The following is a 25,286-nucleotide window of genomic DNA, read 5'->3' on the forward strand; positions in this document are numbered from 1 at the left end:
CCTCCCTAATTAGCCCTGACCCTAATGGTCGACTATCTAGGGCGTGCACAGGGAAGGGCATATCCACAGGAACAAGGGGGATCCCTAAACTATGGGCAAATGATCTGTCAATAAAATTCCCAGCTGCGCCTGAATCTATGAGCGCCTTATGCTGGGAATGCGGGGATAACTCAGGAAAATTAATAAACAAAAACATGTGAGCAACAGGGGACTCTGGGTGAGCCTGGTGCTGACTCACCTGGGGTGACACGAGAGTGCCCTGCCTGCTGCCTCGACTCCCAGAGGAACCTCCTCAGCACCGACCGGCAGTGTGCCCTCTGCGGCCACAGATGGTTCATGGAACGGCCCCTCCTCCTGTCGCCCTAAGTGCAGCACCTCCCAGCTCCATGGGCGTCGGAGCGGTGGTGCTGGGGGATGGAATCGACAGACCCCAATCTGGACGTCCGCGGGTGGCCAGTAGGTTATCCAGCCGGATGGACAAGTCCACCAGCTGGTTGAATGTGAGAGTGGTGTCCCTGCAGGCCAACTCTTGACGGACGTCCTCGCGCAGACTGCACCGGTAGTGATCGATCAGGGCCCTGTCGTTCCATCCCGCGCTGGCAGCCAGGGTCCGGAAGTCAAACGCAAACTCCTGTGCACTCCTCATCGCCTGCCTCAGGTGTACGAGACGTTCACCTGCCGCTCTACCCTCAGGCGGGTGGTCAAGTTGTCCAACACCGCTTCTTCTTCCCCCCATACGGTGTTGGCCCACTCCAGGGCCTTCCCTGAGAGGCAGGAGACAAGGGCGGCCACGCTCTCACGGCCGGAGGGAGCCGGGTGGACGGTTGCCAGGTAGAGCTCTAGCTGGAGCAAGAACCCCTGACATCCCGCCGCCGTTCCATCATACTCACTCGGGAGGGCGAGCCGAATCCCACTGGGACCAGGTGAAGGAGGGGTGATTATAGGTGAAACTGGTGGTGCTGGAGGAACTCCTCTTCTCTCCCTGCGCTCCATGGTTTGCAGCACGCGCTCCATGGTTTGCAGCACGCGATCCATGGCACTGCCGAGATGCTGGAGCATAGTAGCGTGCTGCTGGACTCGCTCCTCGACCCCTACTGCAGGGGCACCTGCTCCTGCTGACTGCATTGGTGGTGCGTGTTTCTGTCAAGGCTTTGGGTAGCTGGTGAAAAGGAGTTAGGCGCAGGAGAGCTGAGAATCGTGGACAAGGTATTTAATACACGAAAAAACACCAGTATAGAAACATTACAACGGTGCGTGAAATATACCGGTACCACAAAAATTACACGGGTGCATATTACAAAACCCGGCAACAAAATACCAGCCGTGAGATACAGCCATCAACATAGAACAAACACGCACAATTACATGTGGGAAACAGAGGGTTCAATAGTGAATATGTAATGGGGGAATTGAAACCAGGCGTGAAAAACCCACAGACAAAACTAATGGAAAATGAAAAGTGGATCGGCGATGGCTAGAAGACCGGTGACGCCGACCGCCGAGCGCCGCCCGAACAAGGAGAGGGACCGACCTCAGCGGAAGTCGTGACATGTAGAAACATCTCAAGAATGATCAATGGAAACATGATGCACCTGAAATCAATTTCGAGGCTCATTGCAAGGGGTCTGAATACATATGTAAATAAGATATTTCTGTTTATATATATATTTATTTTGCTAAAATGTCTAAAAACCTGTTTTCCAGGTGAATATGGGGTATTGTGTGTAGATTGCTGAGGATTTTTTATTCATTTAATCCACTTTAGAACGTAACAAAATGTGGAAAAAATCAAGGGTTTCTGAATATTTTCTGAAGGCACTGTATACTACAGTCTGTAAAAACACCACGGCAATTACTATAGCATATACTACAATTTTCTTTTACTACAGTATTTATACTATAGTTAAGTGCAAATATTACAGTACACTACAGTACACTTTAGTCCGCAAAACACTACAGTGAATAGTATGGTATTTATAACAGAGGCTGCTGGGAGGAGCTATACGAGGATGGGCTCATTGTAATGGCTGGAATGGAATAAAGCCATTACAATGAGCCTGTCCTCCTATCGCTCCTCCCACCAGCCTCCTCTGATTTATTTAGTATACTATTGTATCTTTTCATGTGGGTTGTACTTGCTGATAAATAAATGGGTCAGAGCAGAAGACCACCGTGTTGTCCTTGTGCCCAATGTACAGTAGTTACTCAAAACATGACCCAAGCAGGAGTTTGGTTTTGACAAGAGGAAACCAGAAAATTGTGTTAAAGCCAGGTTTTCTATATCTTGGGTTGGAGTCACAACGTGTGTAAGAAGAATACAGCATGTTTGTGTATATCTGTGGAAGGAGTGTTATTGAAAAATTTCACACGTTCTTGGTTCATTGCAGCAAACCTTTATAGGAAAAGGTCAACATGATAGTTTGGCTACACCCTCTGAATATCTATTGTTCTTACAATCAAAAAAACACTTTGTTGTCAGGGCCCTAAAAAGGTTTATATCATGCATTTTATTTATCGATATAATAACTGCAAATGTCAGCTTATGTCAACCACTACATGTTATGCATTACTTATTAAAGAATTTGTAAAATAGTCTCAGAAGGGCCCCAATAAGTGTCACACACAATTGTTATAATAATAACTGTCAAAAATCAGGCTCTTTTGCTGAAACAATACTGCCACCAAATGAATTGTTTTGGTAACGTCACTTGTGGCAAATTATACCACAATTAAAATGGCAGGCCTAAATCCCTTATTGATAAAATTATTGTAATATAAAGTTGGGTTATGGTGGATTAAGTTAGTAGTTTAGGGTGGATTATGTTATTTTGTCTTTATCACTAATGTAGATATTATGACTCTGAAGATGAATTTAAAGCCTACACGGTGACAGGCAGGATATTCTCTGTAAAGTTGTTCTTTGAATAGACAGGCCTACTATCACTGTATCAACAACAATCTTCTAGGGCGGAACAGCAAGTGAAGGAGAGCGGTTGCTATATATTTATTTATTTAGTCATTTTTTTAGACAGATCATATTCCCTCTCATATCTTCTTAATTCACAACTTTATGACACACTATTAACCCAAATACTGTATTTGTGTACAAGTACATTGAAAGTGAATTGAGTGAATTTTACAACAACCTTCTAGAGCGGAACAACAAGTCGAGGGGAGGGGTTACTGATCTTCTAAAAAGCTGTTGCTGTCCCCTGTCATTTTCAGCACACCCAACAGTACTCCCCTGTCATTTTCAGCACACTCCACAATACTGTATATATCGCTCGGTGTTCAATGGATCAGATGGCCAATGAAGACAGTTTCCCCGATTTGAAGACGTTCTCTCCGATTTGCAGAGTTCGTTCTCACAGTGACACTTCTGGTTTCAGGTCGAGAATATTGTTCAGACTGCGAGGCGCACGTTCAGGTGAGTATTTCAATAGCCTACACGCGCCAAATACGTATGACCTCGTCCATATTTTGCACATTTAGTTTTGTTTGCTGAAGTTTAAATAATCGTTAATTATTGCAGTCAAAATGAAAAAGATAGAACTTAATGAACAACACTGAAAATGGTTGTACCACAGATGAAAGCAGAGTTAGTTAAAAGTATATTTGGTTGAAATTGAATGGCAGGGCTTGACATGCATAGAATTCATAATTAAAGTTTTTGAATGCATTATGCTACACCAATCTCTGTGATCAAATGAGGATATGCAGTCATTTTGATTGTGGGTTTATTATAAAAAATATATTTGATTGTGGGTTATTATATATATATATATATATATATATATATATATATATATATATATATATATATATACAATCAAAATGACTGCATATCCTCATTTGATCACAGATAAACCCACAATATATATATATTTAAGACATCAGTCAGGAAGTTAAAGCTTGGTTGCAAATGGGTCTTCCAAATGGACAATGACCCCAAGCATACTTCCAAAGTTGTGGCAAAATGGCTTAAAGACAACAAAGTCAAGGTATTGGAGTGGCCATCACAAAGCCCTGACCTCAATCCTATAGAAAATGTGTGGGCAGAACTGAAAAAAGCATGTGCGAGCAAGGAGGCCTACAAACCTGACTCAGTTACACCAGCTCTGTCAGGAGGAATGGGACAAAATTCACAAAACTTATTGTGGGAAGCTTGTGGAAGGCTACCTGAAACGTTTGACCCAAGTTAAACAATTTAAAGGCAATGCTACCAAATACTGATTCAGAATATGTAAACTTCTGACCCACTGGGAATGTGATGAATGAAATAAAAGCAGAAATAAATCATTCTCTCTACTATTATTCTGACATTTCACATTCTTAAAATAAAGTGTTGATCCTAGCTGACCTAAGACGGAGACTTTTTACTAGGATTAAATGTCAGGAATTGTGAAAAACTGAGTTTAAATGTATTTGGCTAAGGTGTATGTAAACTTCCGACTTCAACTGTAAATATATATACTGCTCAAGAAAATAAAGGGAACACTTAAACAACACAATGTAACTCCAAGTAAATCACACTTCTGTGAAATCAAACTGTCCACTTAGGAAGCAACACTGATTGACAATAAATGTCACATGCTGTTGTGCAAATGGAATAGACAACAGGTGGAAATTATAGGCAATAAGCAAGACACCCCCAATAAAGGAGTGGTTCTGCAGGTGGAGACCACAGACCACTTCTCAGTTCCTATGCTTCCTGGCTGATGTTTTGGTCACTTTTGAATGCTGGCGGTGCTTTCACTCTAGTGGTAGCATGAGACGGAGTCTACAACCCACACAAGTGGCTCAGGTAGTGCAGCTCATCCAGGATGGCACATCAATGCGAGCTGTGGCAAGAAGGTTTGCTGTGTCTGTCAGCGTAGTGTCCAGAGCATGGAGGCGCTACCAGGAGACAGGCCAGTACATCAGGAGACGTGGAGGAGGCCGTAGGAGGGCAACAACCCAGCAGCAGGACCGCTACCTCCGCATTTGTGCAAGGAGGAGCAGGAGGAGCACTGCCAGAGCCCTGCAAAATGACCTCCAGCAGGCCACAAATGTGCATGTGTCTGCTCAAACGGTCAGAAACAGACTCCATGAGGGTGGTATGAGGGCCCGACGTCCACAGGTGGGGGTTGTGCTTACAGCCCAACACCGTGCAGGACGTTTGGCATTTGCCAGAGAACACCAAGATTGGCAAATTCTGTGCTCTTCACAGATGAAAGCAGGTTCACACTGAGCACGTGACAGACGTGACAAAGTCTGGAGACGCTGTGGAGAACGTTCTGCTGCCTGCAACATCCTCCAGCATGACCGGTTTGGCGGTGGGTCAGTCATGGTGTGGGGTGGCATTTCTTTGGGGGGCCGCACAGCCCTCCATGTGCTCGCCAGAGGTAGCCTGACTGCCATTAGGTACCGAGATGAGATCCTCAGACCCCTTGTGAGACCATATGCTGGTGCGGTTGGCCCTGGGTTCCTCCTAATGCAAGACAATGCTAGACCTCATGTGGCTGGAGTGTGTCAGCAGTTCTTGCAAGAGGAAGGCATTGATGCTATGGACTGGCCCGCCCGTTCCCCAGACCTGAATCCAATTGAGCACATCTGGGGCATCATGTCTCGCTTCATCCACCAACGCCACGTTGCACCACAGACTGTCCAGGAGTTGGCGGATGCTTTAGTCCAGGTCTGGGAGGAGATCCCTCAGGAGACCATCCGCCACCTCATCAGGAGCATGCCCAGGCGTTGTAGGGAGGTCATACAGGCACGTGGAGGCCACACACACTACTGAGCCTCATTTTGACTTGTTTTAAGGACATTACATCAAAGTTGGATCAGCCTGTAGTGTGGTTTTCCACTTTAATTTTGAGAGTGACTCCAAATCCAGACCTCCATGGGTTGATAAATTGGATTTCCATTGATTATTTTTATGTGATTTTGTTGTCAGCACATTCAACTATGTAAAGAAAAAAGTATTTAATAAGATTATTTCTTTCATTCAGATCTAGGATGTGTTGTTTAAGTGTTCCCTTTATTTTTTTGAGCAGTGTATATATATATTTGTTTTAAACATGCAAGGCATCTGATGCTCCCCATTTGTAATTCCAGTCACAAACTTCAACTTTAAAACACCTACATTTATGTTTTCTATCTAATATAGACAGGCCTCGACATAAAAAGTCCAACAATGTATAATGTGTTGTTGCTGATTATCAATCAATCATGAATCATGATTTCCCTTATGCAGTGGTGTAAAGTGAACAAAAATAGTACTTAAGTCATTTTTTGGGGTATCTTAACCATACTTTACCATTTATATTTTCGACTACTTTTACTTCACTACATTCCTAAAGAAAATATTGTACTTTTTACTCCACATGTTTTCCTTGACACCCAAAAGTACTCGTTACATTATTAATGCTTAGCAGGACTGGAAAATAATGAAATTCATGCACTTATCAACCGAACATCACTGGTCATCCCTACTGCCTCTGATCTGGCGGACTCACTAAACACACATGCTTTGGTTGTCAATTATGTCTGAGTGTTGGAGTGTGTCCCTGGCTTTCCATAAATTAAAAAAAGAAAATGGTGCCATCTGGTTTGCTTAATATAAGGAATTTGGAATTATTTATACTTTTTCTTTTGATACTTATGAATATTTTAAACCAAATACTTTTATACTTTTACTCAAGTAGAATTTTACTGGGTGACTTTTACTTTTACTTGAGTCATTTTCTATTAAGGTATCTTTACTTTTACTCAAGTATGACAGTTGGGTACTTTTTCCACCACTGCCCTCATGTTTTTCAATGAATGGATGTACTTGATATCATGAACTGACAATGACAAAGATAGCATAATGAGATCACGTTTCCAAGAGAGAAGTTGCTGAGGCCCCTTCTCTAGAATGGCCCTTACGTAGAACTAAGGTGCCCAGTGCTGCAGTGGTTTCCTGTTGTCATTTCTGCAAAGTGCACAGACCTTCAAAGATCTGTAATGCCTCTAGTCTTGATGTCCTATGGAGCTGTGTTCCTCTGAGGTTTAATAGGCTCTGGTGAGAATGGGCTGTTAATCGTCACAGTAAAGGCCATGCTCTTTATTCCACATAGATTATTTCCTATAGAAGAAGGTCTTTGTTTGTGAGATATTCCATATCGTTCAGAAGTGCATTATGAACACCATATCTGTATTATTTCTTAATTGTCCCAGCTGTGTGGGTTAAATGTTCACATTTCCCATTGATGTGGTCATAAGGTTCTCATACAGTACGTACAATGTCAAGGCTTTTGCAAACAATTTACTGACATTAGTCCCCAGTTTACCATGCCTCCTCTATCAAATGTCACATCAGTAAATTATGTCTACAGACAGTCCACTTCCTGTCATCAGTCAACTTTGTTTTCCACTTCTGTCCATCTGCCCTTTCAGAGCAGTCTAGTTAAGTGGATCTTGAATTCATGCATGCAACAGTACAGCTGTAGGATCTTAATTTGAGCCAGTTTGCTACAGCAGGAAAAGAATCCTGCAGCAACAGGAAATGTGAATGATTATGTGGATTATACATTTGTAGGGGTTGATACATTTTTCGTAAGGGAAAATCAAGTCAGAAATGTCTAAATGGAAATTACAAACTTCAGAAGTCTTTTTGAACCTCAAATACACATGTTTTAAATGTCCTGCAACAGGGTCCTGCATTGCAGAAAACTCCTCCTGCAACAGGGTGTTTAAATTAAGATTCTACATCTGTATATTATCATAGTCTGTATCTAGCCAAAGTCTGCCGATTGGTGTCTGTGTGATATTGCCTTGCCTTGTTAATAACATACCTTGAAACTAAATGATCTAGATCACATTACCTAAACCAGAAATATCTTGCAGACAAAAGTTGGGTTATGTATTGCCATCATTCATTCTTAACACTTTATTGCAGTAGGAAGTGTGATAACACATGTAGAGTAATGGCAGGAAATGCTGGCTATTGTCTGGTAGTTTCTCAAATAGCCACAAGAGGGGGGTAAAGCTCCTTTTGTTGGAGCTCATTTCCTGTGTCTGTTGTACCTCAGTTGAAACTCAGGCCAACTTGTTTTGAAAAGGGTATATATACACTACCGTTCAAAAGTTTGGGGTCACATAGACATTTCCTTATTTTTTAAAGAAAATACATTTTTTGGTCCATTAAAATTACATCAAATTGATCAGAAATACAGTGTAGACATTGTTAATGTTGTAAATGACTATTGTAGCTGGAAACGGCTGTTTTTAATGAAATATCTACATAGGCGTACAGAGGCCCATTATCAGCAACCATCACTCCTGTGTTCCAATGGCACGTTGTGTTAGCTAATCCAAGTTTATCATTTTAAAAGGCTAATTGATCATTAGAAAACCCTTTTGAAATTATGTTAGCACAGCTGAAAACTGTTGTGCTGATTTAAAGAAGCAATAAAACTGGCCTTCTTTAGACTAGTTGAGTATCTAGAGCATCAGCATTTGTGGGTTCGATTACAGGCTCAAAATGGCCAGAAATGAAGACCTTTCTTCTGAAACTCGTCAGTCTATTCTTGTTCTGAGAAATGAAGGGTATGCCATGCAAGAAATTGCCAAGAAACTGAAGATCTGGTACAAGGCTATGTACTATTCCCTTCACAGAACAGCACAAACTGTCTCTAACCAGAATAGAAAGAGGAGTAGGTGGCCCCAGTGCACAACTGAGCAAGAGGACAAATACATTAGAGTGTCTAGTTTGAGAAACAGATGCCTCACAAGTCCTCAACTGGCAGTTTCATTAGATAGTACCCGCAAAACAACAGGCTCAATGTCAACAGTGAAGAGGCGTGTCACGTCCTGACCAGTAAAGGGGCTGTTTGTTATTGTAGTTTGGTCAGGGCATCGCAGAGGGGTGTTTGTTTAGGGTGTTTCGGGGTTGTTTGGGTTATGTTCTATGTTAGTTTATTTCTAGTTGGTCTATTTCTATGTGGCGTTTATTGGGTTGACCTTCAATTGGAGACAGCTGCTTCTCGTTGCCTCTGATTGAAGGTCCTATTTATAGGGGTGTTTGTTCTATGGGGGTTTGTGGGTAGTTATTTCCTGGTTTAGTGTTTGTTGCACCTGACGGGACTGTTTGGAGTCATTTGTTTTTGTATACGTGTTTATTTAGTTTTTCCTTCTTCAAATAAAAAAAGAAGTTGAGTATACATTTTCCCGCTGCGTTTTGGTCACTCCTTACGACAATCGTGACAGAACCACCCACCACAAACGGACCAAGCAGCGGAGGAAGGAGCAGCAGGAGGAATATAAGGATTCATGGACATGGGAGGAGATCCTGGACGGGGCAGGACCATGGTATCAGGCTGGGGAGTACCAGCGCCCTAAGGAGGAGCTGGAGGCAGCCAAGGCGGAAAGGCGCCATTACGAGGCGTTATACACACCGAGGAGCAAGTGTGAGAGGCACTCCCCCCCCAAAAAATTTTTTGGGGGCACACGGGAAGATTGGCTAGGTCAGGCAATAGACCTGAGCCAACTTCCCATGCTTATTATGGGGAGCAACGGATCATGAGAGCACCGGTGTATGCGGAAGTGCGTACGATCTCGCCCATGCGCACGCACAGTCCGGTGCGAGCGATCCCAGCTCCTCGCAAGTGCCGTGCTAGAGTGGGCATCCAGCCGGGTAGGAGTATGCCTGCACAGCACATCTGGCCACCAGTGCGCCTCCTAGGCCCAGGCTACCCTAGGCCTGCTCTACGCACGGCAGCCATCAGGCCTCTGCACAGCCCAGTTCGCCCTGTGCCAGCACTCCGCTCGTGCAGGGCTACTGTTACCATCCAGCCAGGACGGGTTGTGCAGGCGGTGCGCTCCAGACCGCCGGTGCCTATTCATGACCTAGTGTATCCAGTTCCCGCTCCTCGCACTAGCCTTGAGGTGCGTGTTTCCAGTCTGGCGCCTCCAAAGCCAGCACCACGCACCCAGGCCTCCAGTGCATCAGCCCAGTCCAGTGCGTCCTGTTCCCGCTCCTCGCACTAGCCCTGTGGTGCGTGTCCCTAGTCTGGCGTCTCCAAAGCCAGCCCCACGCATCAGGCCTTCAGTGCGCAGTTCCCCGTCCAGAGCTTCCGACGACAGTTCCCCGTCCAGAGCTTCCGACGACAGTTCCCCGTCCAGAGCTTCCAACGACAGTTCCCCGTCTAGAGCTTCCGACGACAGTTCCCCGTCCAGAGCTTCCGACGACAGTTCCCCGTCCAGAGCTTCCAACGACAGTTCCCCGTCCAGAGCTTCCAACGACAGTTCCCCGTCCAGAGCTTCCAACGACAGTTCCCCGTCCAGTGCTTCCGGTGACAGTTCCCCGTCCAGAGCTTCCGGCGACAGTGCCCCGGCCGTGACAAGGCGACTCTGGGATGCTGGCCTTCTAGGCAGAGTTCCTCTGTCCAGTGTCTGTGTTCTTTTGCCCATCTTAATCATTTATTTTTATTGACCAGTTTGAGATATGGCTTATTCTTTGCAACTCTGCCTAGAAGGCCAGCATCCCGGAGCAGCCTCTTCACTGTTGACGTTAAGACTGGTGTTTTGCGGGTACTATTTAATGAAGCTGCCAGTTGAGGACTTGTGAGGCATCTGTTTCTCAAACTAGACACTCTAATGTACTTGTCCTCTTGCTCAGTTGTGCACTGGGGCCTCCTTCTCCTCTTTCTATTCTGGTTAGAGACCGTTTGTGCTGTTCTGTGAAGGGAATAGTACATAGCCTTGTACCAGATCTTCAGTTTCTTGGCAATTTCTTGCATGGCATAGCCTTCATTTCTCAGAACAAGAATAGACTGACGAGTTTCAGAAGAAAGTTCTACATTTCTGGCCATTTTGAGCCTGTAATCGAGCCCACAAATGCTGATGCTCCAGATACTCAACTAGTCTAAAGAAGGTCAGTTTTATTGCTTCTTTAAATCGGCACAACAGTTTTCAGCTGTGCTAACATAATTTCAAAAGGGTTTTCTAACGATCAATTAGCCTTTTAAAATGATAAACTTGGATTAGCTAACACAACGTGCCATTTGAACACAGGAGTGATGGTTGCTGATAATGGGCCTCTGTACGCCAATGTAGATATTCCATTACAAATCTGCAGTTTCCAGCTACAACAGTCATTTACAACAATGTCTAAACTATATCAATTTGATGTTATTTTTATGGACAAAAAATGTGCCTTTCTTTAAAAAACAAGGATATTTCTATGTGACCCCAACCTTTTGAACGGTAATGTATATTAAAGCAATAAGGCACAAGGGGGTGTGGTGTGGTATATGGCCAATACACCATGAATATAAGCTGTTCTTAAGAGTGCCTGGATACAGCCTTTAGCCATGGTCTGTTGGCCATACACCACAAACTCCTGAGGTGTCGTATTGCTATTATAAACTGGTTACCAATGTCATTAGAACAGTAAAAATAAATGATTTGTCATATCCGTGGTATACAGTCTCATGTACCACAGCTTTTAGCCAATAAGCATTCAGGGCTGGAACCACCCAGTTAATAAAGATAAATACAGTATGTGGTCTTCTAATAAATATAACAGTACAGGGCCACACATCACCACAATAAAGGCCTACATGGAAATGATCTAGTTAATATACCATTTATATATTGTTTTGCTTAATAAGAACATGTCTTGAAAGCGTAATCTTTGTCTCTCATTTGAGTACCTCTGACCTTTCCAACTCAGAGTTGTTTTGCTCTCTCAAATAATAATGAAGGGGTTTCAGACTCTTAGAGAAGCTCTGTGAAGTAATGATTTGTTGTGATCATTATAGGTTTTTTCCCCTTCAGAATCAGTGAGGGGTTGAATACTGTTCCTCCCTACACTCAATTAGTCATGTAATTACACTGTACGGGAGCTAGGCAGTGTAGCACGCTGTGCACATCGTACCCTTTCTGGACAATAGTCCCAAAATAGACATTCAGTTTGAATTTGACACACCAAATTACTAAGTATCACACTTTCTGTGCCCTTTGCTACTGCCTGTATTTAACACAATGCAGCTGGTCATAATTGTGTTTCCAACATATCCAGCATTGCATTCAATCATAGCCAGGTCAATAACAATGTACAGTACCAGTCAAAAGTTTTAAAACACCTACTCATTCCAGGGTTTTTCTTTATTTTTACTATTTTCTACATTGCAGAATAATAGTGAAGACATCAAAACTATGAAATAACACATATGGAATCATATAGTAACCAAAAAAGTGTTAAACAAATCAAAATATATTTTATATTTGAGATTCTTCAAATAGCCACCCTTTGCCTTGATGACAACTTTGCACACACTTGGCGTTCTCATGATTCCATTTGTGCTATTTCATAATTTTGATGTCTTCACTATTATTCTACAATGTAGAAAATAGTAAAAATAAAGAAAAACCCTTAAATGAGTAGGTGCGTCCAAACTTTTGAGTGGTACTGCATATCATGTAAAAGATTCTCAGACTACATTCTGAGAGAGTTTGTACTGTTGCAGTCTTGTTGGTTTCTCAACAAGGCTAACTGGTCTGGTAAGGTAGTATCAATGAACATCAAAACATGCTGTGTTTGTGTGTTAATTACTATGGTTACAACTGGATTAGTGAAGTTAACCCCATTTTCTGGGAAAGTACAACCCTTCCCAAGGACCTGTAGTCACTGCAGTGTTGGTAGAGTTGAGCCAAGGGAAGTGATCTTCCTCTGACACTAATCAATCTCTAGACTGGGAAGGACCTGAATGTGAAAGAGGGGTAATCTAAGCAGTTGGCCATAAAAATATAATTAGAATGTGATACAGTATCTGTATGCAGGCTGCTGTGTGGGTGCAGATGGCTGCCTCTAACTAAGATCAGTTCAGAGTGATTCCGTGTCACGACTTCCGCCGAAGTTGGTGCCTCTCCTTGTTCGGGCGGCGTTCGGCGGTCGACGTCACCGGCTTTCTAGCCGCCACCGATCTACGTTTCTTTTTCTATATGTTTTGTCTTGATTGTACACACCTGGTTTCCATTATGTTATAATTTATTCCCTATTTAACCCTCTGGTTCCCACATGGTTTTGTGCGTGTTTGTTCTTTGTTATGTGGTCGCTCTTTTGTGTAGAGCTGGATTATTATTCCCTGTATGGAATTAGTTTGTGATTATTTGCGAGTAAAGTACGTTTTTACTCAGTTCTGTGTCCTGCGCCTGACTCCGTCCTACCCGCTGCACACTGACACATGACATTCCGCTGAAGTGCAATATTAATTTGTCTCTAGCTGGCTGGGACTATTTCAATGCCGCTGAACAACATCACATAATTCCCTTCCCCTGAAATGATCTTCCCTCAAATGGCGATCATATCCGCTCATCGATTTGAGGACCTGGCTGATATTCGTTCCAGGTCCATTCCATTCCTGTTTCATTGTCAATATTTTGGAGTCATATCCTCATCTTGAGTTGTGATGATCAACACATAGAGGGAAGCTTCTGGAATAAAGACATTGAAGTTCAAACTTCAATATCTCCTCTGTTTTGAAGGGCCTGCCATTATGAAGTATTCATTCTCCCTGCATAACGTTACAGTAAATAAGTATTTTTGAGCCTGTACCTCAGGCAGCGACATGAGAAGACATGTATTCCTGGGTTTACCCCCACTGACCTGTGGGGGAGGCAGGGAAAACACCTCCAACATCTTCCTTCATCATCTTTCCAAAGCCTAAAGTGATCATCTTTCCAAAGCCTAAAGTGATCATCTTTCCAATGCCTAAAGTGCTCCCTTGAATGCAAAATCGTGGCCCTGTGAGATGGCGATGCCAAAAGACTCAGCATCAAAACCACAAAGGGTCGCTTTGTAAGAGGGGTCTTTCATCACTGATTTCCATGCTGCCCTGGTTATCTTTGTAACCAGGGTAGCAGTCTGGGTTTAGTACAGAGTGACAGCATATGAAGTAACAGACCAGTCTGGGTTTAGTACAGAGTGACAGCATATGAAGTAACAGACCAGTTTGGGTTTAGTACAGTGTGACAGCATATGAAGTAACAGACCAGTCTGGGTTTAGTACAGCGTGACAGCTTATGAAGTAACAGACCAGTCTGGGTTTAGTACAGCGTAACAGCATATGAAGTAACAGACCAGTCTGGGTTTAGTACAGCGTGACAGCATATGAAGTAACAGACCAGTCTGGGTTTAGTACAGCGTGACAGCATATGAAGTAACAGACCAGTCTAGGTTTAGTACAGCGTGACAGCATATGAAGTAACAGACCAGTCTGGGTTTAGTACAGAGTGACAGCATATGAAGTAACAGACCAGTCTGGGTTTAGTACAGAGTGACAGCATATGAAGTAACAGACCAGTCTGGGTTTAGTACAGAGTGACAGCATATGAAGTAACAGACCAGTCTGGGTTTAGTACAGTGTGACAGCATATGAAGTAACAGACCAGTCTGGGTTTAGTACAGTGTGACAGCATATGAAGTAACAGACCAGTCGGGGTTAAGTACATCAGAGATTCTTTCATCACTGATTTCCATGCTGCCCTGGTTATCTTTGTGAGAGGGGTCTTTCATCTCTGATTTCCATGCTGCCCTGGTTATCTTTGTGAGAGGGGTCTTTCATCACTGATTTCCATGCTGCCCTGGTTATCTTTGTGAGAGGGGTCTTTCATCACTGATTTCCATGCTGCCCTGGTTACCTTTGTGAGAGGGGTCTTTCATCACTGATTTCCATGCTGCCCTGGTTATCTTTATGAGAGGGGTCTTTCATCACTGATTTCCATGCTGCCCTGGTTATCTTTGTGAGAGGGGTCTTTCGTCACTGATTTCCAATATGCCCTGGTTATCTTTGAAAGCCGATAGGATATTTTCCCTTATGTTTTTCAGTTGCTTATAAAAGGTTTATTTTGCTTTGATGTCTTTATAGATATATAGTTATGACTCGTCATCATGGGTCTGCATCTATTCTGCGGCCACATACTTTGTCCAATGACCATGGGTTATAAGTTCCAACATAGTAAAACTCAACCTTTAATACGGTACGGTGTGACTTTAAGTTACACAACAACCTGACTGTGCCAGGTCAGTGGCTCACTGTGTTTATCATTCCTTAAAGAGTCTAAAAATACAAAGTTGTTTCCGCTGTCACTTTCAAAACTATGTAAATGCAATTTCCATCCCAGTCGAGCTGACCCAGTTGCCAAACAGTAACCCAGCTTAGTTAATGTCACACTGTTGGTCATTAATATCCGCAAGACCAAAAGGACATGCAGGATGTTGTCAACATAACTTGTAATAATGTGTTGAAACACTGGCAGAAATTTAACATGGACTTTGACTCTCAAATATGACCTATGTGAGTATTGAGTATATGCAGCTACTTTAATAATGCAGTTCAGTTGTTGAACCATCAGGGAGAGTTAGCAGGGCACAAGTTTGCACCTTGTTCGGATTGCTATAATTTACTTGACGCTCTAAATTAGTCATCAAGCTTGTTAGGGGCCATAAGGGGCTAAGGACTTGTTAGGACCATAAAGGGCTAAGGACTTGTTGGAGGCTATAAATGGCTAAGGACTCGTTAGGACCATAAAGGGCTAAGGACTTGTTAGAGGCTATAAATGGCTAAGGACTTGTTAGGACCATAAAGGGCTAAGGACTTGTTAGAGGCTATAAATGGCTAAGGACTTGTTAGGACCATAAAGGGCTAAGGACTTGTTAGAGGCTATAAATGGCTAAGGACTTGTTAGGACCATAAAGGGCTAAGGACTTGTTAGAGGCTATAAATGGCTAAGGACTTGTTAGGACCATAAAGGGCTAAGGACTTGTTAGAGGCTATAAATAGCTAAGGACTCGTTAGGACAATAAAGGGCTAAGGACTTGTTAGAGGCTATAAATGGCTAAGGACTTGTTAGGACCATAAAGGGCTAAGGACTTGTTAGAGGCTATAAATGGCTAAGGACTTGTTAGGACCATAAAGGGCTAAGGACTTGTTAGAGGCTATAAATGGCTAAGGACTTGTTAGGACCATAAAGGGCTAAGGACTTGTTAGAGGCTATAAATGGCTAAGGACTCGTTAGGACCATAAAGGGCTAAGGACTTGTTAGAGGCTATAAATGGCTAAGGACTTGTTAGGACCATAAAGGGCTAAGGACTTGTTAGAGGCTATAAATGGCTAAGGACTCGTTAGGACCATAAAGGGCTAAGGACTTGTTAGAGGCTATAAATGGCTAAGGACTCGTTAGGACCATAAAGGGCTAAGGACTTGTTAGAGGCTATAAATGGCTAAGGACTCGTTAGGACCATAAAGGGCTAAGGACTTGTTAGAGGCTATAAATGGCTAAGGACTCGTTAGGACCATAAAGGGCTAAGGACTTGGCAGCTTTTTGAAGCCTCGGAGGCCTCTTCTCATCTCAACCCCATAGCTCTTTAGCTACTAGCTACCTTATCAGGTGCTGGTTCCCGGGAGACTAGACAGGTTGTGAGTGAAATACATAAGTGGCAGCACTTGCAGTCGTTATCTTGTCAATAGCCTAACAATAATCTAGGACAACTGCGTAAGATTCTTGATTAGGTTACTTGCATCTGTCCATAAGAGATGATCCTAACAAGGAAATGTACCATTACCTGCCCAGGCTTCATACTGTATACTTGCTCAGTTCTATAGTGCAATGCCATTTACAGCCTTCTTATAGACTCCTGGCTGAGCCAGAGATCTCAATACCCTCAAGTGTTTTTTCTCTGAAAGCCCACTCTGATGTGTCTGTTGCCAGAGAAGAAAATATCAGCTACTATGACTCATTCCTTTGAGAACGTTGGCTAATTTCAACACTGCGCTTCAAAATAGACTAAACTGTTTTTCAGAGAGTTTCCACACAGCCCTCAAACCCACTTGTTCACCGACTTCAACCTCACATAACTTTCCATTCTGCCTCTGAACGTCGTGATGGGTATTGACACATGGAGTCTGGGGTGCAGAGAGAATATTTTTTTTTAGGTGAATAGCAGTAATAAAATGAGTCTGGCTTTAATGATGGTTGCAGAGCCCCCCCCCCCCCCCCCCTCTCTCTCTTCCTCCCTGTGGCCTCAGGTTGCAGCTAAAAGCCTCAGTGGACAGGGAGGCTCCATTTGATGGTTCCCGACTGGCTCAATCAAGCCTTGTTAATGGAGGAAATGGTTGTTGTGTCCCCTGCCTGTGCTCACTGGGCTGCTTCATGTACAGGAGGTTGGTGGCACCTTAATTGGGGAGAACGGGCTCGTTGTAATGGCTGGAGCGGAATCAGTGGAATGGTATCAAATACATCAAACATGGTTGTCTGGTGTTTGATGCCATTCCATTCGCTCCATTCCAGCCAATATTATGAGCCATCCTCCCCTCAGCAGCCTCCACTGGCTTCATGGTCAGGTCCACTGCAGAGAGGCATGCAGCAAGGAACACTGACGAACATTAGAGAGCCAGCTTCCTGCACAGGAAGGGCTAGAGGGAGAGAGGGAGGGAGGTAAAGAGAGAGAGGGAGGGAGAGATGGAGAGAGGGAGTGAGAGATAGAGGGAGGGAAAGAGAGGAGGAGGAGAGAGTGAGTGAGTGAGTGAGTGAGTGAGAGATAGAGGGAGGGAGGGAAAGAGAGAGGGCTAGGAGGAGAGGGAGAGAGGGAGGGAGTGAGGGAAATAGAGTTATGAGGAAAAGAAAGGATCAGCTCACAAGGGGGATCATTTTCATCCAGTCATGGAGCATGCTCGTGAGTCCCCTTTAGTCTGTGTCTGTGTGTATGTGTGTCTATGTTTCTGTCCGTGTGTCTGTGTGTCTATGTCTGTGTGTCTGTGTGTCTATGTTTCTGTGTGTGTCTGTGTCTGTGTGTCTGTGTGTCTATGTGTCTATGTTTCTGTGTGTGTCTGTGTCTGTGTCTGTGTGTCTATGTTTCTGTGTGTGTCTGTGTTTCTGTGTGTGTCTGTGTTTCTGTGTGTGTCTGTGTTCCTGTGTGTGTCTATGTTTCTGTGTGTGTCTGTGTTCCTGTGTGTGTCTATGTTTCTGTGTGTGTCTGTGTTCCTGTGTGTGTCTGTGTGTCTATGTTTCTGTGTGTGTCTGTGTTTCTGTGTGTGTCTATGTTTCTGTGTGTGTCTGTGTTCCTGTGTGTGTCTGTGTATTTGTGTGTGTTTCTGTGTGTACTTGTGTGTATTTGTGTGTGAGAGAGAATTGATTGTCTTTGTGATTGTTGTGTGTTACAGTAGTTGGTAGTAGGAGTTCTCTAAATGTTCTCTGTGGGATACATTGCCCCTGGACTATGCATGAAGAGGGTTGCCTAGAGACAGTTGGGATTGCTATCTACCCTACTTATTGAGGAGGAACTTTTGGACTTTCGCTCTGTGTATTCAGATCAGCTGTTTAGGGAACACTGCCAGGCAAAAACCCATTAATGTAATGTCATTTTGTTGGATTAGAGTTGTTTAAATAACTTAGCTTGTGCCTAAATTGTTAAAAACCTGGTTTGTTTTGTACTTATTTGATTATTTAAAGATAAACATAAAGCCTTATCACTTAGAGAGATTACCTCTACGAGTATTATATTCATCATCTCATAACATATTATATAGTCACAGCTAGTGACAGGCTAGTCACAGTTAGTGACAGGATAGTCACAGTTAGTGACAGGATAGTCACAGTTAGTGACAGGATAGTCACAGCTAGTGACAGGATAGTCACAGCTAGTGACAGGATAGTCACAGCTAGTGACAGGATAGTCACAGCTAGTGACAGGATAGTCACAGTTAGTGACAGGGTAGTCACAGTTAGTGACAGGGTAGTCACAGCTAGTGACAGGATAGTCAGAGCTAGTGACAGGATAGTCACAGCTAGTGACAGGATAGTCACAGCTAGTGACAGGATAGTCACAGCTAGTGACAGGGTAGTCACAGCTAGTGACAGGGTAGTCACAGCTACTGACAGGATAGTCACAGTTAGTGACAGGGTAGTCACAGCTAGTGACAGGGTAGTCACAGTTAGTGACAGGATAGTCACAGCTAGTGACAGGATAGTCACAGCTAGTGACAGGATAGTCACAGTTAGTGACAGGATAGTCACAGCTAGTGACAAGGTAGTCACAGTTAGTGACAGGATAGTCACAGCTAGTGACAGGATAGTCACAGCTAGTGACAGGATAGTCACAGCTAGTGACAGGATAGTCACAGTTAGTGACAGGATTGTCACAGTTAGTGACAGGATAGTCACAGCTAGTGACAGGATAGTCACAGTTAGTGACAGGATAGTCACAGTTGGTGACAGGATAGTTACAGCTGGTGACAGGATAGTCACAGCTGGTGACAGGTTAGTCACAGTTAGTGACAGGATAGTCACAGCTAGTGACAGGGTAGTCACAGCTAGTGACAGGGAAGTCACAGTTAGTGACAGGGTAGTCACAGTTAGTGACAGGATAGTCCCAGCTAGTGACAGGATAGTCCCAGTTAGTGACAGGATAGTCACAGTTAGTGACAGGATAGTCACAGCCTGTGACAGGATAGTCACAGTTAGTGACAGGGTAGTCACAGTTAGTGACAGGGTAGTCACAGTTAGTGACAGGGTAGTCACAGCTAGTGACAGGATAGTCACAGCTAGCGACAGGGTAGTCACAGTTAGCGACAGGATAGTCACAGCTAGTGACAGCATAGTCACAGTTAGCGACAGGGTAGTCACAGTTAGCGACAGGGTAGTCACAGCTAGCGACAGGGTAGTCACAGCTAGTGACAGGGTAGTCACAGTTAGTGACAGGATAGTCACAGCTAGTGACAGGACAGTCACAGCTAGTGACAGGACAGTCACAGCTAGTGACAGGATAGTCACAGCTAGTGACAGGATAGTCACAGCTAGTGACAGGGTAGTCACAGCTAGTGACAGGGTAGTCACAGCTACTGACAGGATAGTCACAGTTAGTGACAGGGTAGTCACAGCTAGTGACAGGGTAGTCACAGTTAGTGACAGGATAGTCACAGCTAGTGACAGGATAGTCACAGCTAGTGACAGGATAGTCACAGTTAGTGACAGGGTAGTCACAGCTAGTGACAGGGTAGTCACAGCTAGTGACAAGGTAGTCACAGTTAGTGACAGGATAGTCACAGCTAGTGACAGGATAGTCACAGCTAGTGACAGGATAGTCACAGCTAGTGACAGGATAGTCACAGTTAGTGACAGGATTGTCACAGTTAGTGACAGGATAGTCACAGCTAATGACAGGATAGTCACAGTTAGTGACAGGATAGTCACAGTTGGTGACAGGATAGTCACAGCTGGTGACAGGATAGTCACAGCTGGTGACAGGTTAGTCACAGTTAGTGACAGGATAGTCACAGCTAGTGACAGGGTAGTCACAGCTAGTGACAGGGAAGTCACAGTTAGTGACAGGGTAGTCACAGTTAGTGACAGGATAGTCCCAGCTAGTGACAGGATAGTCCCAGTTAGTGACAGGATAGTCACAGTTAGTGACAGGATAGTCACAGCTAGTGACAGGATAGTCCCAGTTAGTGACAGGATAGTCCCAGTTAGTGACAGGATAGTCACAGCTAGTGACAGGGTAGTCACAGCTAGTGACAGGGTAGTCACAGTTAGTGACAGGATAGTCACAGCCTGTGACAGGATAGTCACAGTTAGTGACAGGGTAGTCACAGCTAGTGACAGGGTAGTCACAGTTAGTGACCGGGTAGTCACAGCTAGTGACAGGGTAGTCACAGCTAGTGACAGGATAGTCACAGCTAGTGACAGGGTAGTCACAGCTAGTGACAGGATAGTCACAGCTAGTGACAGGATAGTCACAGTTAGTGACAGGATAGTCACAGTTAGTGACAGGATAGTCACAGTTAGTGACAGCATAGTCACAGCTAGTGACAGGGTAGTCACAGTTAGTGACAGGATAGTCACAGCTAGTTACAGGATAGTCACAGCTAGTGACAGGATAGTCACAGTTAGTGACAAGGTAGTCACAGCTGGTGACAAGGTATGATGACTCAGTGTCTTGTAGTGGATTACAGTCAGTCTGTATTTAGTCAATGCCATTTGATATGTTTAATTGTTTGCCACACTATGTGAATGTCCTAACATTTCACTGTGTATTAACTCATGTCATAACTCCTGTTCAAATACACTTTGTAGTGGAGAAATTGGACTGACACGGAGGGCTAGGTACATGGATCTCCCAGACAGTAATATAAGTCAAGTTCACCTGTGATAATACTGCAGTATTGATCTATGATGTGATGTATAGAAAGATAAGATACAAAGCCATATGTCATGACTTTGTGATTCTGTTATAGGTACAGTATGTATATTTCTTTACATATGATTTCATATGGTCCAGGTGGATTCTTAATAGTAGATTGTCAAATCAAATCAAATTGTATTAGCCACATGCGCCGAATGCAATAGGTGTAGACCTTACAGTGAAATGCTTACTTACGAGCTTACGATATATACAGGGGGGTGCCGGTACAGAGTCAATGTGCGGGGACACCTATTAGTTGAGGTAGTATGTACATGTAGGTAGAGTTAATTAAAGTGACTATGCATAGATGACAACAGACAGTGGCAGTGGTGTGGAGAGGGGAGGGGGCAATGCAAATAGTCTGGGTAGCCATTTGACTAGATGTGTTCTTAGATTGTGTTCTTCAATCTGTGTTTTACAATGCAAAACAGAATGTCTACATGGTATCATATGAGTCAGGTTGTCCACATTTGCATAGCCTCAGACCACAGTGATTCAGCAGTGTCGTTGTGTTGTAGAAAACCCTAATGCTCCACAAGGCTAAAGTCATTTACAGTGATTCAGCAGTGTCGTTGTGTTGTAGAAAACCCTAATGCTCCACAAGGCTAAAGTCATTTACAGTGATTCAGCAGTGTCGTTGTGTTGTAGAAAACCCTAATGCTCCACAAGGCTAAAGTCATTTACAGTGATTCAGCAGTGTCGTTGTGTTGTAGAAAACCCTAATGCTCCACAAGGCTAAAGTCATTTACAGTGATTCAGCAGTGTCGCTGTGTTGTAGAAAACCATACAGTGATTGATAGGATCTGCTGACACATTTGTTCATTTCACAAAACTGATTTCTCAACTTCCCTGTGGAATTACTTTATTCTGTCCCAACCAACCCCAACCCTCAATGGAGGGAAATGTGATACTACTTCCATTGGGGAATTAACCAATGCAGTCTTACAAGTGTTATTTTGTCTAGTCTTATGTTGTCCTTTCAATTGAACTTGTAATTGAAACAGCTTTAGTACAGCGTGACAGCATATGAAGTAACAGACCAGTCTGGGTTTAGTACAGAGTGACAGCATATGAAGTAACAGACCAGTCTGGGTTTAGTACAGAGTGACAGCATATGAAGTAACAGACCAGTCTGGGTTTAGTACAGAGTGACAGCATATGAAGTAACAGACCAGTCTGGGTTTAGTACAGTGTGACAGCATATGAAGTAACAGACCAGTCTGGGTTTAGTACAGAGTGACAGCATATGAAGTAACAGACCAGTCTGGGTTTAGTACAGAGTGACAGAATATGAAGTAACAGACCAGTCTGGGTTTAGTACAGTGTGACAGCATATGAAGTAACAGACCAGTCTGGGTTTAGTACAGCGTGACAGCATATGAAGTAACAGACCAGTCTAGGTTTAGTACAGCGTGACAGCATATGAAGTAACAGACCAGTCTGGGTTTAGTACAGAGTGACAGCATATGAAGTAACAGACCAGTCTGGGTTTAGTACAGAGTGACAGCATATGAAGTAACAGACCAGTCTGGGTTTAGTACAGAGTGACAGCATATGAAGTAACAGACCAGTCTGGGTTTAGTACAGTGTGACAGCATATGAAGTAACAGACCAGTCTGGGTTTAGTACAGTGTGACAGCATATGAAGTAACAGACCAGTCTCAGTCCAAACAGTGCAACGGGCCAAAGTAACTGTAAGAATCGTGAAAATCAATGACACTAAGCCGACGGTTTTGAGCCAATCCACATCTTTAATGTACAACACATCAATAAGCTTAGCAGCATGTCTGAACAAAAACAATTGGATTCCAATTGAGGAAAATCAGATCTGTCATTTGCTACAGATAGTGGTAGTGATTTTTCAATGAAGACAAACAATCCGACATCGTCATGGTTTATTTTGATGTGGATGAGCAATGGGTGGGTAGACCTCTGTCTCTGGCTGTCTGCTGCTGCTCTCCTCTCTTTCATATTGAACCTTTATGTGATCATTAGCCCCAATGTCTCTGCACTGTGAAATATACTGCTCAAAAAAATAAAGGGAACACTTAAACAACACATCCTAGATCTGAATGAAAGAAATAATCTTATTAAATACTTTTTTCTTTACATAGTTGAATGTGCTGACAACATAATCACACAAAATATAATCAATGGAAATCCAATTTATCAACCCATGGAGGTCTGGATTTGGAGTCACACTCAAAATTAAAGTGGAAAACAACACTACAGGCTGATCCAACTTTGATGTAATGTCCTTAAAACAAGTCAAAATGAGGCTCAGTAGTGTGTGTGGCCTCCACGTGCCTGTATCACCTCCCTACAATGCCTGGGCATGCTCCTGATGAGGTGACGGATGGTCTCCTGAGGGATCTCCTCCCAGACCTGGACTAAAGCATCCGCCAACTCCTGGACAGTCTGTGGTGCAATGTGGCATTGGTGGATGGAGCGAGACATGATGTCCCAGATGTGCTCAATTGGATTCAGGTCTGGGGAACGGGCGGGCCGGTCCATAGCATCAATGCCTTCCTCTTGCAGGAACTGCTGACACACTCCAGCCACATGAGGTCTAGCATTGTCTTGCATTAGGAGGAACCCAGGGCCAACCGCACCAGCATATGGTCTCACAAGGGGTCTGAGGATCTCATCTCGGTACCTAATGGTAGTCAGGCTACCTCTGGCGAGCACATGGAGGGCTGTGCGGCCCCCCAAAGAAATGCCACCCCACACCATGACTGACCCACCGCCAAACCGGTCATGCTGGAGGATGTTGCAGGCAGCAGAACGTTCTCCACGGCGTCTCCAGACTCTGTCACGTCTGTCACATGTGCTCAGTGTGAACCTGCTTTCATCTGTGAAGCACAGGGCGCCAGTGGCGAATTTGCCAATCTTGGTGTTCTCTGGCAAATCCCAAACGTCCTGCACGGTGTTGGGCTGTAAGCACAACCCCCACCTGTGGACGTCGGGCCCTCATAGCACCCTCATGGAGTCTGTTTCTGACCGTTTGAGCAGACACATGCACATTTGTGGCCTGCTGGATGTCATTTTGCAGGGCTCTGGCAGTGCTTCTCCTGCTCCTCCTTGCACAAAGGAGGAGGTAGCGGTCCTGTTGCTGGGTTGTTGCCCTCCTACGGCCTCCTCCACATCTCCTGATGTACTGGCCTGTCTCCTGGTAGCACCTCCATGCTCTGGACACTACGCTGACAGACACAGCAAACCTTCTTGCCACAGCTCGCATTGATGTGCCATCCTGGATGAGCTGCACTACCTGAGCCACTTGTGTGGGTAGTAGACTCCGTCTCATGCTACCACTAGAGTGAAAGCACCGCCAGCATTCAAAAGTGACCAAAACATCAGCCAGGAAGCATAGGAACTGAGAAGTGGTCTGTGGTCCCCACCTGCAGAACCACTCCTTTATTGGGGGTGTCTTGCTAATTGCCTATAATTTCCACCTGTTGTCTATTCCATTTGCACAACAGCATGTGAAATGTATTGTCAATCAGTGTTGCTTCCTAAGTGGACAGTTTGATTTCACAGAAGTGTGATTGACTTGGAGTTACCTTGTGTTGTTTAAGTGTTCCCTTTATTTTTTTGAGCAGTATATAATGCTCTCGATTTTCTCTGCAATGAGCTATTTTTAAACAGCCTAGATTTCAAAATAAGAGCCATCCAGACCAGGGAAAATAAGCTACTTACTGACAGGATGACGCATTGATTTGTATACAGTACATACAAGATTTCAGTGTAGGAAATGAAGTGGTCCAGTAATGAGAGATACCTGTTATCCAAACAAAGTAACAAAGTAACTGATATCAGTTTCAATAATAGTTTGCTTGTGGAGAAGGTCAAATCTAATCTGTGTATAAAGTAACCCTTTCTGATATGTCAATGTTTTCTCAACATACTGTACCATACCATACATACAGTATTTGTATGTAATCACGTTTGATTTGTGTATGTAAAATTATATGAAACGTTGAAGTTGCAACATACTTTGAATTATCCCACATTAATGGTGAGACAATTCAAACTATGGTGCAAATTGCACATCCAAAACATACAGTTGTTTCAATTTTAT

The 25,286-nt window shown here is 43.8% G+C and overlaps 1 protein-coding gene across 2 annotated transcripts in view; it reads left to right on the forward strand.

The window, feature by feature from the left end:
• The first annotated feature begins 3,213 nt into the window (after positions 1-3,213).
• LOC106610766 (phosphatase and actin regulator 2) overlaps positions 3,214-25,286 on the forward strand; it is a 74,644-nt gene continuing 52,571 nt past the window's right edge. Inside the window, exon 1 of one of the 2 annotated variants that reach the window (XM_014210310.3) lies at positions 3,214-3,427. In XM_014210310.3, the coding sequence (XP_014065785.3) occupies positions 3,295-3,427 (133 nt within the window). In that variant the 5' untranslated portion in view covers positions 3,214-3,294. Of the gene's footprint in view, positions 3,428-17,600; positions 17,702-25,286 lie in introns of those variants that run through there. The other variant, XM_014210338.3, reaches the window with a different exon arrangement.

The sequence above is a fragment of the Salmo salar genome, chromosome 01 (genome assembly GCF_965601325.2).
Source record: "Salmo salar chromosome 01, fSalSal1, whole genome shotgun sequence".
NCBI classification, from domain to species: Eukaryota; Metazoa; Chordata; class Actinopteri; order Salmoniformes; family Salmonidae; genus Salmo; species Salmo salar.